This window comes from Pelophylax lessonae (genome assembly GCF_965119305.1).
Source record: "Pelophylax lessonae genome assembly, chromosome: 2".
NCBI classification, from domain to species: Eukaryota; Metazoa; Chordata; class Amphibia; order Anura; family Ranidae; genus Pelophylax; species Pelophylax lessonae.
The window spans coordinates 150,828,757-150,842,380 of NC_138769.1; the positions used below are offsets into that span (position 1 = coordinate 150,828,757).

Consider the following 13,624-nt stretch of genomic DNA (forward strand, 5'->3'; position numbering starts at 1 on the left):
TAAACGAATTTGGCGTCCTTTTTTTTTTCCCCCACAAACAGAGCTTTCTTTTGGTGGTATTTGATCACCTGTGTGATTTTTTTTTTTTTTTTTTTTTTTTTGATCATGCGCTATAAACAAAGAGCGTACATTTTGCAAAAATAGCAATATTTTTCACTTTTTTTTTATATGAAATTCCCCCCAAAAAATGTAAAAATCTAAATTTTTTAACATTTTCGGCCAATTTGTTTTATGCTACCTATGTTTGGTAAAAAAAATCGCAAAAAGCGTATTTTGATTGGTTTGAGTAAAAGTTATCGCGTTTACTAACAAAGGGAAAGATTTGTCATTTTTGTTTTTTTTTTTTTTTTTTTCGGTACTGCGACATTGCGGTGGACAGATCGGACCCTTGACTGACACTTTTGGGGTTACCAGTGACATTACTGCAGTAATCAGTGCTATACATATGCACTGTTACTGTAAAAATACACTGGTAGTGAAGGGGTTAACTTTATTTGAGAGGGAGGGTCTGTGTGTGTCCCTAGGGGCGTGCTTTCTTATGTGATTGGCTGTGGCTTGAGCTGTAAGGACACTGATCAACGGATCTACATAGTAGATCCGTGTGATCAGTGTTTTTACACCGAGGAGAATGACAGGTGGCTTGTTTACACAAGCCGCCTGACTTTCTCCCTCTCCCCCGCCGATCGCAGAGTGGCCGGCGGACATCGGGTCCACCGGTCACACGCGCGGGGGGGGGGTCCGTGACCACGCGGAAGCGCGCCTCCGGGGGCGCGCTCGCTCGCTCCCTAGACCCTCACAAGCTAGTGACGTAGCCCTACGTCACTTTGCCTGTGAGGGGCTGACCGCCGACGTAGATAGTCGTGCGGCGGTCGGCAAGTGGTTAAGGAAGTGGCAGAGGATAGATTGAAGTATGTTTTTGGAGCGATTTGAGGCGGTTAGTCTGGTAAGTCGATGTCTGTAAATTTTCTGTAAAATTTCTCTTATCTCAGGGCAGAACCAAAATGTGAAGAAGTTAAGATTCCAGCAGGTCTTGAATTTCTGCAGTAAATTTGAGGAACAGGCTGGCAATATGTATTCCCTATATGGTCCATATATGAAGTTACTTGCATGTTTTTCTGATGGCCTTCTCGGTTATTGATCTTTTAGATTCTGAGTTGCCATGATTACCGGTTTATTCATGTAATTTTTTATTTTCCAGGTGAAGATCAGAATAAAGAAACACTGCAGGATGTGGAGGATGAAAATCAGTGAGACATTAAAAGCCAAGAAGAGACCCTCTCTAACCAACTGCCCCTTCCCTCCAAATATCCCGTCTCACTCTGAGGACCATCAAAATTTGACTTTTACACTGGTTCTCAGGATTTAGGTTCCTGCCCAGTTGGGTGTATCATTTTTACACAGTTTAAGAATTCTAAAAGGCAAGAGTGAATGACTGTGGATTTTGCTGCTGCCAGCCATCTTAGGTTCTTTTAAGACACTAACAGGACTGCATAGAGGCTTTTTCAGCATTAGTTTGTCTCCGTGCCATCCAGCACTATAACCTCTTAGAAACACATAGAACAAGCAAGACGTTACTCCGTAGGGCAGACCAGAGTCAATCGCACTGTAGAATTTGTGTGGTGGCTTTTTTTTATTTTCTAAATGTTTGAAACTGAACTTCATTCTGTTGTTTAAAATGTGGTTAGAGCTTGGTGTTGCAGATTGCTTCAGAATGTCCTTGTAGTGGTTTTTGCTGTAAAAGTGTTTTCAAAACTGTGCAAAAATGTCGCTGAAAACTCTGGTGCTGGTATCACGTCAACAATCCGTGTTTATTCATTCTTGCCTCCTTTTTACTTTCCCTCCTCAGAGCAGGTTAGCATTGGAGCTGGTGTTGAATAGCCTGCATGCGTGTTTAAATTTTTTGTTTTTCTATCTTCCCCCCCTCTGCCCTCCTTTTCTCTTGCTCAACCTCTTTTGTTCAGTATGTGTAACTTGAAGCTAATTTGTACTACTGGATATCTGACTGGAGCCACAGATACAGAATCTGTCATTGTTCTTACTGAAACACAGCATGGAATTAACATTAAACTTAAATAAACAAAACCTAAATTAAAAATGCCAAATATTACCGTTACTTGATCTCTTATTGTCTGTGTAAAGATATTGTATTAGTAGTCAAAGTAGCCTTAAGGACCAGCTTTCATTTTGTTTTTCCTATATGCCTGTGACAAAAATGATTCATCCAAAACTCTTAGCATTAAAGGTTAAGTTCATCTTTTGAACATGTTTGATTGTGCAGCCAAGGGGCCTCAGTAGGTTAAATGCTGTGCAGCATCGAAAAAAGTTGCTTAGTTTAAATACCATACCTGTAGTTAGGCCTTGAGCAGCACCCCCCCAGAGCCTGCTTGAAAAATCCCTTGGTAAGCGATCATCCCATCCTTCTTAGGAGCTAGGACAAAATATGTTGAGCTGATCCCCCCAGTATCAAAGAAGCAAGCCCTCCCCCTTGATCAAAATGTGGGGGTACACTGTACATGCATGGGAGTGATGCTGGAGGTGAATGCTCAACATATGGTGTCCTAGCTTCTAGGCAGGACAAGGCTGATCACTTACAATGGTACTCTTGGGCCAAGCTGTTAGGGTGCTGCTCGTGGTCTTACAGGTATGGCATTTAATCTAAAACCTTTTTCTTAACTGCTGGCTACAGGTTTTTTTTTTTTTCCCCTTCATCCATTCCTACTGGTTGCTTGATTGCATAGCCAATTTTATTCAAAAGATGAACTTTGCCTTTACCAAAATTCTCTGATGAAAACGAATATATTGGTCTTGGCACATAACTTGGTGGGCTACCTTTTCCTTTACCCCCAGAGCTCCCTGCTTTTCACAAGGGCTGCTCTTGTTAGCAGCGCCATCTGTTAGTGAATCAGAGTTTGTTTGTCCACCTAATTTGCATAGCACTGTTAACAGTAGCGGAAGAGAGGGGTGGGGGCTACAGTGTTTGTTTTTTTTTTTTTGTTTTTTTAACTGTGCTAAGAACATCTGTTTGATTTTCTCCCAGCCCCAAAACCCCCCCCCCCCCCACCCCCACCACCTCAGAACACCCATTTTAGTGGGATGTGTTTTTTCCACAGAACAGCCATTTTGTTGGCTAAACATTTTCAGTCCATCAGTTTACTGGAGGTTGGTGATGGTAGAGATGTCACCACTTTATTGTAAACTAATTGGCTGGATGAGAACTGTCCTATTCACCCACCGTAAAGTCGCTGTGTATGTGAAGGGTCCACTGCAGCTGTGTTTTTTTTTCAAATAACATCTGTGTGGTTGTGTTCTATTTTTGGCTTAACATAGCAGAAGGCAGATATGCTCACTGCTTGCTACATGAGTATTTAAACATTCATGAGAATTTGCCAAACCATGTCATTTTATTGAAGTATTGATTGTTGGAGGGAGTACAATAGATCAGTAGAGTAACGGCTTAGCTTTTAGTCTCTCAATGGTGTATTTTTTTTTTTTTTTTTCAAAATACAATATTGCCCAAGTGTAATTGGCTTCATAAAAATAAAGACATCCATAAAGTAACTATTTCACTTTTATTTTGTCAGAAAACCAGTTTACCAAAGTGTCTTAAAGACAATGTGTGTTTTGCATCATGGGAGAAGTATGAAGGCTGCCTGTGCTGACCAGTCTTAAATGCTAGCTGCTTGGCTGTTGTGCTTATCCTCCATCAGTACACACTGGCTGAATTCACACGTCCGGTGCAAATTTGTATGTCAGTTTTCACTACAAATAAAACATTAAAAAAACTGTTTTTGATGCGGTTCTGATGTGAATTTCCAAGGCTCCAGACTGGATTTTTGTCACAGCTGTGTTTTTTTTTTTTTTTCCTTTCAGTGCTGGCCAATACATAGTAAATGGTGTCTAATATGTAGAGCAATCTGTGCTGAAATCCTGAACTGAATGCTAAACATGTGCAGTTCATAGCATTCCCATAGAACTCAAGGAGCCTGGAATTCGCACCTGAACCGCAGTGCTGAGGCAACGCACAGGTCTCTTTAAGCTTGCACTGCATATATGAAGAATTTCATGAAAATCTGTTTCACATGTCATGCTAATCATCAGATGCAGTTCAAAATTAATCTAATTTGCATATATATAGGAGATAACCAAACCTAAATCAAAGGCCTGGAACAAGTATGCAGTTGAGGGATTCAGACTCTTCCTGGTCTGTGCGATATAGCAGGGTCATGACTGAAGTTTTGAGAGCAGTGAATTAATGCCAGGCAATTGGTACTCTTTAGGTCAACTCCAGCAGCTGCCATTTTTATCTCTGGACAGGTTTGCTTTAATCTTGAAACTAAATATTTCACATGGTGCTGTCAAGTCAGTGTCAGTAAAGGCAAAACTTTTAGTTTTGCATAGTGGAGCGGGCTTGGAACTCCTATCCAGTTTTTATTGCTGTCTGTGCCTCTATTGGGGAGTCACCCCCCCCCCCTTAAAAAAAAAAAAAAAAATAGTTCCCCTTTACCATTGTTAAAAGGTAATCCCGAATTATGGGTTGATACCAAAACTGGAATAGAAGGTAAATCCAGAGAGGACACTAGGTCTGGTGCCACCCCAGGGAACCGTCATTTTGGGGAATTTACCCTTCCTGTTTTGGCTATGAGTGAAAGGGAAATCTCCCTAATGGGGACACAGATGGCAAAAAAGACACGGTCTATAACCCACCCCCTATTCAAAATGAAGGCAAAGTTTTGCCTTTAGTGGCACTATAAGACACATGGTGATAGACTTTAATTATCCTGTGAGTGCACAAAGTTCTGCAATTTGTGTGATTGCGATTTTAACAATGTGCAGCTTCTGCTAATTGTGTTACAGCTGAACTCCAGGCAGATATAAAGAACGCAAACAAATGCAGCTTTGTATGTATTGATGCATTTTTAGATGCCGTTAGTGAGTACCTGAATTTGACCTGACATTAGAGCCTTGCAGTTACTGCACAGCAGATCTCAGGGCTGGGAGAGGGAAAAGCACAAGGAGGCAGTCTGTTCTCCTCATATCGGCATACTGCTGCACAACCGAGTTCAAGAAGTGTGCTGCTTCTCATTTTTAGCCACATAGCTAAATATTCACAAAAAAGTCTATATGGGAGCCACTTAGGCTCTACTCGACTGTTTGCCTGGAGTTCAGCTATAAAGAAAACCTGAGAAGCATGAAGACTCCTTTTTGCTGAAAGTGCAAGTTGCTTGGCTCTTTACTCAATATCTTTTTAGCTACTGCCTGATAACAAGCATGCAGCTAGTGAAGTTGAAGGCAAGTCACCACTTGATTTGCATAATGTGCAAATGCAAAGTATATTCAACAGGATGTCCAAATGTACCAGCCTTGTATTTTATTAGCACAGGATTCCTTAAGTGGTTCCCCCTTTTTTTTTTTTTTTTTTTTTTTTTTTTTTTTTGAGCTTACTAGTTGAGATTTGGGCTCCTATATCACTTGCCTTCAATGAACCCCTATCCCCTGGCTGTATGATATTGGGCAGGTACCTTGATTGACAGAATTGAGCAGTATCATTTAATCAAGGGGCTTCCTCGTTCCTTCTGCAAGAACTGGCTGGGGCGCGTGTTGGATTGAGACACAGGTGTCTCCACACACAATAGTGGTCCAACTTTACAGCTTACTGGTGGAGAAGAGGGTGTATATAGCTAAGGAAACATTTTGATGTTTGGGGAGTCACAGGTTTTGCATACAGCCAGTCATAGAAGTGAATGGCTGTACATGCTTTTATTCTATTACACCAATGTTTTGGTGTTTGCATGCATGTATGACACATTTCCCAAATGGGGAAGTTCTGCATCCAGAGAATATACAGCATGTGCGTTTTCAGATACACAGAAACCTTTTTGCCCAAATGTAGCTGTGTGCAACCATTTGTTTTTATGACCAGCTGTATGTGCCACCTGTGGTTCCCTGGGTGTGCAGAAAAATGATTCTTCTGCTACAACATATGTGACTCAAACCATCTGTGTGCACTAGTAAGTCTTTTGAAATAGATCTTTTGGCTGCACACTTAATACAGTTCACTACTTTTATTAAATTTTGTTTGCATTTCTGTCCTTCATGCTTGGCCCAGGTCATCTACTTGCTCGGTGGAGTGAAACCAACATGGGGATGACTCTTGAGCAGCAGTATAAGGCTACATTCACACAGCAACAATGCCCATGGTTGGGCAGAGGCTCTCTTCAGGTTACCATGCATCTGAGCAATCTGCCTTCACCTGGTGGTTCTAAAAAAGCTGCCTGCGTACAAATCAATTGCCAGCTCCACCACTGTTCACATGTAACCACTCAGCTGAGTGCTTACATTCAATCGTTATAGCGGTAACTTTGACCCTGGCTATAGCCATGTGGCTGTTTGAATGTAGTGCAGAAGGAACTATTTCAATCCTCTTGACTTTCAATCCCAAGTCTGTAAACCAGAAGTCTGAACATCCTTTTTAAAGATGTGTTAATGTTGCAACCTTCAAATTTCCAATTGATTGCTGAAAAGTCTGCAGCTTCCACCCATTGCCTTTCAGAATATAGTTCACTGGCATCCTCGGTGCTGTTTTAAAAATAAAAAGTGCATTAGTCTATATCAGTTTAAATGTAGCTAGACACTTTTAATATCATTTAGATTGAATGTGTATAGGGGGGTGTCATGTACACTTGGGAAGACAGTGGCCAGGGCTGTACACGTCTTGGCAGGGATGGGGCTGCTCTGCAACTGCATACAATGCATTTGGTAGCCTGACATTTAGAGGTGTTTAAACAGGTGGGGGTAATGTCTCCTCATCACCTATCAAATGCTCTATAAAGTGCAATCTGGCTGTGGAGCAATGCAAGTTTAAATGACTTGTCAGGTTTTTTTTTTTTTTTTTTGTTTCGTCTGTTTGCACGGGGGAGTTTCAGAAAAAAAACCTTTTTAATAAGATTTTCTTCTTTCTTCCTGCCATGGCTTGATACTGCAAATTAGTGGGATGAATGTTATACATTTGTAGCTGAAATGCACTGCAGTTAAAGTGGAAATTCAGTCTCAAATAACTTTTGTACCAAAAAAAAAAATACCCCTATAATAATTCTAATCCGTCGCCCTTTACAGAACCACTATTCTCATACTTACAGGGTGTATAGTATTGGAGTTTAGTTAAAATCACTTTTAAAAATGCTGTCTGGGCGTGGCCATCTTGGATGTGGGCATCTGAAGCCGCAGTGTAATCTGCTGTGTCCTTCCTGATTCCAGGGAGTGTTCTGGGAGTTCTTCCTGATTCCAGCCTCCTGGGAGTGATGACAAAGCTCCCAGGATGCAATGCAAAGGCGGACGTGATGTCGGTGGTTGCGGCCACAGAGGGGGGAGAAGGAGGAAGTACAATCAAAAATGCCCTGAAAATAAGGTAAGGGACCCCTGAAAAAAATTGGAAATGCCGAATTGTTGATCAGCATAGGGAGCACTCCAGGAATCACTAAAGTTGCAAAATAGGCTGGAATTCCACTTTAACTCCGAAGTGGGAACCAGGCCTTCAGGGGAGTTGTCATTTCTTACATCTGTCTGCAAAGGCCAGATGCCTGGCTGTCATGCCTACCTCATCTGGCTTTCACACTATATAAGCATGACATCAAACAATTCTGCAGATCAGGACTTCTGACTTTGCTTGTTATGAGTGATTGATTCTGAAGCCATAGCGATCACTTAAATGCCAGGCACCTAGCATATGCAGAATCCTACATGTTTGTCACAGCAAAGGTTTGCTTTAATATTACCGAACAGCTCTGCCTATAGCAGAAAAGATTATCTGTGCCCACAGACTTTACTCTCCTGTTTTGGACTTGAGTGGAAAGAAGGTTTAGAGTTGCCTACATCTTCATGGAGGATACTGCTAAGCACCATTTTCAAGTGGAAGATGAACTTATCTGAAGCTGTGCCCACAAAATGCAGGTGGAGTGCAAAGTGCTAGTATTGAGTATTTCCAGTGGTCTTCCTGCATCTATTGTTCCATTACTGACTTACTATGTGTGAATGGAGACTGCCATCAGGTAGAGGCAAGGTTTTTGCTTCCATATGTCAAAACATTCAGAAAGGAGAACAGTGAGCAACACAGTTGCATCATCACTAAACCGAAGACTAGCAGTCAGAGGCAGCAGTGCTATAAATATATAGCTATGAGACTAAGCATAGGATTGCCTAGGTACACTAGTACCAGCAAACACACTACTACTTTTCAGAAGGTATTCAGTACAAAATGTAGATTTTTTTTTTTTTTTTTATTATTTAGCCATTAATGTTACTTATAGCAAAGCTTAGCTTAAAGTGATTTTTTTTTTATTTTAAATAACAAACATGTTATACTTTCCTCCTGTGTGTAGTTTTGCACAGGGCAGCCCAGATCCTCCTCTTCTCGGGTCCCTCCCTCCTATTGAGTGCCCCCACATCAAGCAGCTTGCTATGGAGCCTGTCCTCCGGGCGTTGTGTCCTCATTTGGGACGCACAGGACCCGCAAGTCTGTGCAGGTTTTCCCCTGCCCAGCTGAATTTCATTACACTGTTAATGAAATGTGGCGCACGTTAAAACGTCCATTCCTGGTACCTAGTCGGTTCAAATTGCTTTATCCTTTTGCGCCGGCTACAGAATCACGATGGTGTGTGCCTCCACAGGTGGATCACACTGTGGCCGTGTTAAACAAGAATACCTTGGTTCCTACTGAGGATACCCCGGTTTTCCGGGATCCCACGGACCGGCGGTTGGAGTCTCTAGCTCGCCATTCCTATACGGTGGCGGGTTCGTTGCTCAAACCCTTTTTCGCGTCCGTTCTGGTGGCTCAGGCGGTGGCTGATTGGACTAAGATGCTTAGGTGCAATCTCGTGTTTCATGGTGTTCCGCCTGCCCGGCTGGAAATGGTGGATCAGATCCACCAAGGAGTCATGTATTTGTGTGATGCAGCCTTGAATGAGGCCCCCTTAGTGGCTCGCCTCTCTAGTGTCGCGGTACTTAACTGGCGACTGATATGGCTGAAGAGCTGGTCGGCTGACCAGTCCTCACGGAAAACAGTTGCTGATTTTCCCTATGCTGGTTCTCGCCTTTTTGGCGAGGCGTTGGATACCCTGGTGAAAGGCGTCATGGGGGACAAGAGCACTATGCTGCCCCAGAACCCGAAGAACAAGTCTTTCCGAGGCAAGCGGGGTTCTGCGCCTAGATCCAATCAGGGGTCCTTTCGTGCCTTTCGGAACCAATCCAAGGGCAAGCCCTTCAAGGCCCAGGGCAGTCAGAAGTAGCCCTGGGTGGGTAAGCAGAAGTCCGGCAATGCTGGCGCGGCGGGACAATCCGCCTCTGCCTGAAGGGGCGCCCTCACCTGTTTCAGGGGTGGGGGGACGTTTGCACGGTTTCCTCCAACCTTGGTTGCTCCAGATATTGGACAGGTGGGTTCTGGAAATCGTTCAATCGGGATACAAGATCGAATTCCTTTCCCGGCCGGCGGACAGATTCTTTCCCTCCAATCCTTATCTGCTTCCGGGGCGTCTGCAGGACTTGCATCAAGCGGTGCAGGACCTGCTTGCTCAGGGAGTGATTGTCCCGGTGCCTCACTGGGACAGGTTTTGGGGGTTTTATTCCAATCTGTTCACTGTGCCCAGAAAGGAGGGCAAAGTGCGTCCTATTCTGGACCTAAAAGCGCTGAACCGCTTTGTGCGCGTTCGGAAGTTCCGTATGGAGTCTCTCCGTTCAGTGGTGGCCTCCCTGAGTCCAGCGGAATTCCTGGCCTCGATAGATCTAAAGGATGCGTACCTGCACATCCCCATTTTCTAGGGTCATCAGCGGTACCTTCGGTTTGCTATCGCAGAGGACCACTACCAGTTTGTGACGTTGTCTTTCGGTCTCGCTTCGGCACCAAGGGTGTTTACCAAAGTGTTGGCGCCGGTTCTGGGCCTACTGAGGGCTCAGGGCATTGCGGTCTTGGGTTACCTGGACGATCTACTTCTGAGATCACGTGCCAGCCAGGACCTAGTGCGCGATCTGTCCACCACTGTGCAGACGCTCCAGGAGTTCGGATGGACCATCAACGTTCAGAAAACGACGTTGTCTCCATCGCTTCGTCTTCCCTACCTGGGAATGATTCTGGACTCTGCTCAGGCAAAGGTGTTCTTGCCGGAGGACAAGCTCCGGACTTTGCGGGACGAGATCAGGTCCCTCAGGGACAGCCCATCCTCGTCACTCAGGACCTGTATGCGGGGCCTGGGGTTGATGGTATCGGCCTTCGAGGCGATACCCTTTGCTCAGTTCCACACGCGGGCTCTCCAAGCGGAGATCCTGGCCAGGTGGGACAGACTGCCTCAGTCCCTGGATCTGTGTGTCTTCTTGAGTCGTCAGACCAGATTGGCTCTTCTATGGTGGCTCCAGTCCCCGTCGGTGGCGGAAGGCAAGTCCTTCCGTCCGTTGGTGTGGACGGTGATTACCACAGCTGCCAGCATGTCGGGCTGGGGTGGAGTTCTGGGCAATCTGTCTGCCCAGGGCACTTGGTCGGAGGAAGAGTCCTCCCTCCCGATAATTGTGCTCGAATTGCGAGCGATAAAACTCTGTCTCTTCCAGTGGTCGGGCCGTCTTCGGGGCCATCCTGTCCGGGTACAGATGGACAATGCAACCGTGGTGGCCTACATCAACCACCAAGGGGGCACCAGGAGTGCTCGGGCGGCCCGGGAGGTGACCGACATTCTGTCTTGGGCCGAGGCTCATGTCCCGGCGATCTCGGCAGTTCACATTCCGGGTGTGGAGAATTGGCAGGCCGACTATCTGAGCCGCCAGACCCTGGACCAGGGGGAATGGTCCCTACACCCGGAGGTCGGGATCCCCGGACGTGGATCTGTTCGCATCCCGGCTAAATCAAAGGGTGGAAAGGTTCGTGGCAAGAACGCGAGATCCGTTGGCGGGACGCCTCGGATGCGTTGGTGGCCCCTTGGCATCAGTATCGTCTGATGTATGCCTTTCCTCCGATTCAGTTACTAGCCCGGTTCCTCTGCAGATTGGTCTCGGAACCACACCTGGTGATTCTGGTGGCTCCGGACTGGCCACGCCGGTCCTGGTACGCCAACGTTGTTCACCTGGCAGTGGCGCCTCCGTGGCGTCTGCCTCTGCAGAAAGATCTCCTGTCTCAGGGTCCGATCTTCCATCCTGCTTTACAGTCGCTGGCTTTAACGGCCTGGCTGTTGAAACCCAGGTCCTGAAGGACAGGGGTCTCTCTTCTGAGGTCATCCCTACCCTTGTCAAGGCTAGGAAGACCTCCTCCGGTAAAATCTATTACCGTACCTGGAAGGCTTATTTCGCCTGGTGTGAGTCCAGGGGGTTCTCCCCTCGCTCGTACTCGGTTTCCAGAGTGTTGGCCTTCCTCCAGTCTGGGGTGGACCAGCGCCTGGCGCTGGCCACGATCAAAGGCCAGGTGTCCGCACTGGCTATTCTTTTCCAACGCCCTGTGGCGTCTCATTCTCTGGTTCGCACCTTCATTCAAGGTGTGTGACATTTGGCTCCTCCCAGGAAGGAGCCTTTACCTCCATGGGACTTGAACTTGGTTCTGTCCGTGTTACAGCGTGCTCCCTTTGAAAACATTCGGGATATATCGTTGCCTCTGCTGTCTTAAGAAGGTTGCCTTTTTGGTGGCGATCACTTTGGCTCGCAGGGTGTTGGAACTGGCAGCGTTATCTTGCCGTTCTCCATACTTGGTGATTCACTGGGATAAGGTGGTCTTGCCTCCGCATCCCTCCTTTCTTCCTAAGGTGGTCTCTGAGTTCCACATTAATGAGGACATTGTCCTGTCTTCGCTTTGTACGAAGCCTAAGCATCCTAAGGAGGTTGCTCTGCATTCCTTGGATGTTGTCAGGGCGATCAGGGTTTACCTGTCGTCTATGGAGTCCTTTCGGAAGACGGACTCACTCTTTGTCCTTCCTGAGGGACCTCGGAAGGGCATGGCTGCATCTGCAGCGACTATTGCCAAATGGATCAGACAGACCATTGAACAGGCTTATGCTTTGAAGGAACGTGTTCCACCCTTCCCTGTTAAGGCGCACTCTACCAGATCTGTGAGTGCGTCCTGGGCCTATTGGCATCGGGCCTCGGTGGCCCAGGTGTGCAAGGCTGCGACCTGGTCGTTGGTGCACACTTTTTCCAAATTCTACAAAGTAGATGTTCTGGCATCAGCTGATGCCTCCTTTGGCCGCAAGGTTCTCAGTGCGGCAGTGCCATGAAGGACCCTTGTTTTTTTATGGGTCCCTGGCTGTTGGTATTTGCTTTCCTGGGCTGTTGCTCCTGTTGAGCACTGTTGTCTGTTGCCCAGAGGTTCTCTTACTGTGCATGTAAGGTTCCTTTCTCTGATGTGGGTACTGCGTTGCCTTTTCTACGGTTGCGTCTCCCACGCCTCATGTCTATACTGCTTTGGGACATCCCAACAGTGATGACTTAGAGGAGGCGGCGACTGTCGGAGGACATAAGAGAAAATGGAATTTTTGTAAAATCTTACCTGTAAAATTCCTTTCTGAGTCCTCCGACAGTCGCCGCCCCCGCCCCTCTTTTGGGGTTCTTATTACCTACTGCTATGCTACCAAACTGAGTTGGGAGTGGTCACTGCAGGGGGGTATTGACCAGATGGGACATCCCCCATGGGTGTGTATATGCAAATGCCTTTGTTCTTTTGACTAAGTCTTTATGCCTAGCTACTCCTGCGGAGCGGAAGTCAATACCCGACAGTGATGACTTAGAGGAGGCGGCGACTGTTGAGGAATTTTACAGGTAAGATTTTACAAAAATTCTATTTTTCTGGTTCCCCCTCATCATATGGGCTTTTCTTAATAAGTTGTAGAATGAATTGGGTGACCTAGGCCAACGGCTATGCCCCTTGCACAAGTATGTAAGGCATGGGTGTCCAACCTTTTGGCTTCTCTGGGCCACATTGAGTGTGGAGAAATTTTCTCGGGCCACATATAAAATATATACTATAGTTAAGGTATATAAGTAATAAAATGTCGCCGCACCCTTCCCATGCCGCCACGCCCCCGCACTAATTTAGCACAACTAGAGGATGATCAAATTAAATGGAATCGGTATACAGTATACATTGCCTGCGGTTCTGGGCCGCAGGTTGGACATGCCTGATGTAAGGTAAAGCAATAACTTCCTGGCTTAACAATACTTACACGAATGTTGAATAAAACATGCGTTCTGACAACGCACATAAAGCAAAGAATAGCTTGGAGTCAAACTTTTCTTCTTCTTCACTAGTCACAGCAATGAGTTCTTTCACTTGTTTTGGGTAAATCTCGTTACAGTAGAGATCAGTCACAGCTGCTTCTGTTTCCTAAACTCAGAAATAATAATAGGTGTTAAATATTTTAAAACCGATTTTTAGAAACATTACATGCAACACATGTAGCGCCCCTAGTTGATCAACTTTAGACTTGTTTTTCTGGCATCAGTTTGACTTTAATTTGAGACACATCTCTGATCATTCAGAATTCATTGGCAGGTTGATTTTACCTGCAGTTGGCCTCTTTCTGACCTGCCAATGTGAATGACCCTTAAAGCACCACTGACTACCAATGATTGTGTGATCATTTTTGTTAAACCACTTTACCACCGC

At 45.7% G+C, this 13,624-nt stretch overlaps 2 protein-coding genes across 3 annotated transcripts in view; one reads left to right on the forward strand and one right to left on the reverse strand.

Annotated features, from left to right (window-relative positions):
- Positions 1-2,102, forward strand: part of YWHAE (tyrosine 3-monooxygenase/tryptophan 5-monooxygenase activation protein epsilon) — a 54,430-nt gene extending 52,328 nt beyond the window's left edge. For both annotated transcript variants that reach the window (XM_082244614.1, XM_082244613.1), the window contains one exon: positions 1,199-2,102. Coding sequence is in view for 1 of the 2 variants with exons in the window: in XM_082244613.1 (XP_082100739.1) it covers positions 1,199-1,251 (53 nt within the window). In the remaining variant the exon portion in view is untranslated. The remainder of the gene's footprint in view (positions 1-1,198) is intronic.
- Positions 2,103-6,409: 4,307 nt separating this feature from the next.
- LOC309548000 (uncharacterized protein) overlaps positions 6,410-13,624 on the reverse strand; it is a gene marked incomplete at its 5' end in the record, with an annotated part of 69,014 nt that continues 61,799 nt past the window's right edge. The window contains 2 exons of the mRNA XM_082247985.1: positions 6,410-6,576; positions 13,182-13,342. Of these exons, the coding sequence (XP_082104111.1) occupies positions 6,414-6,576; positions 13,182-13,342 (324 nt within the window). The 3' untranslated portion in view covers positions 6,410-6,413. The remainder of the gene's footprint in view (positions 6,577-13,181; positions 13,343-13,624) is intronic.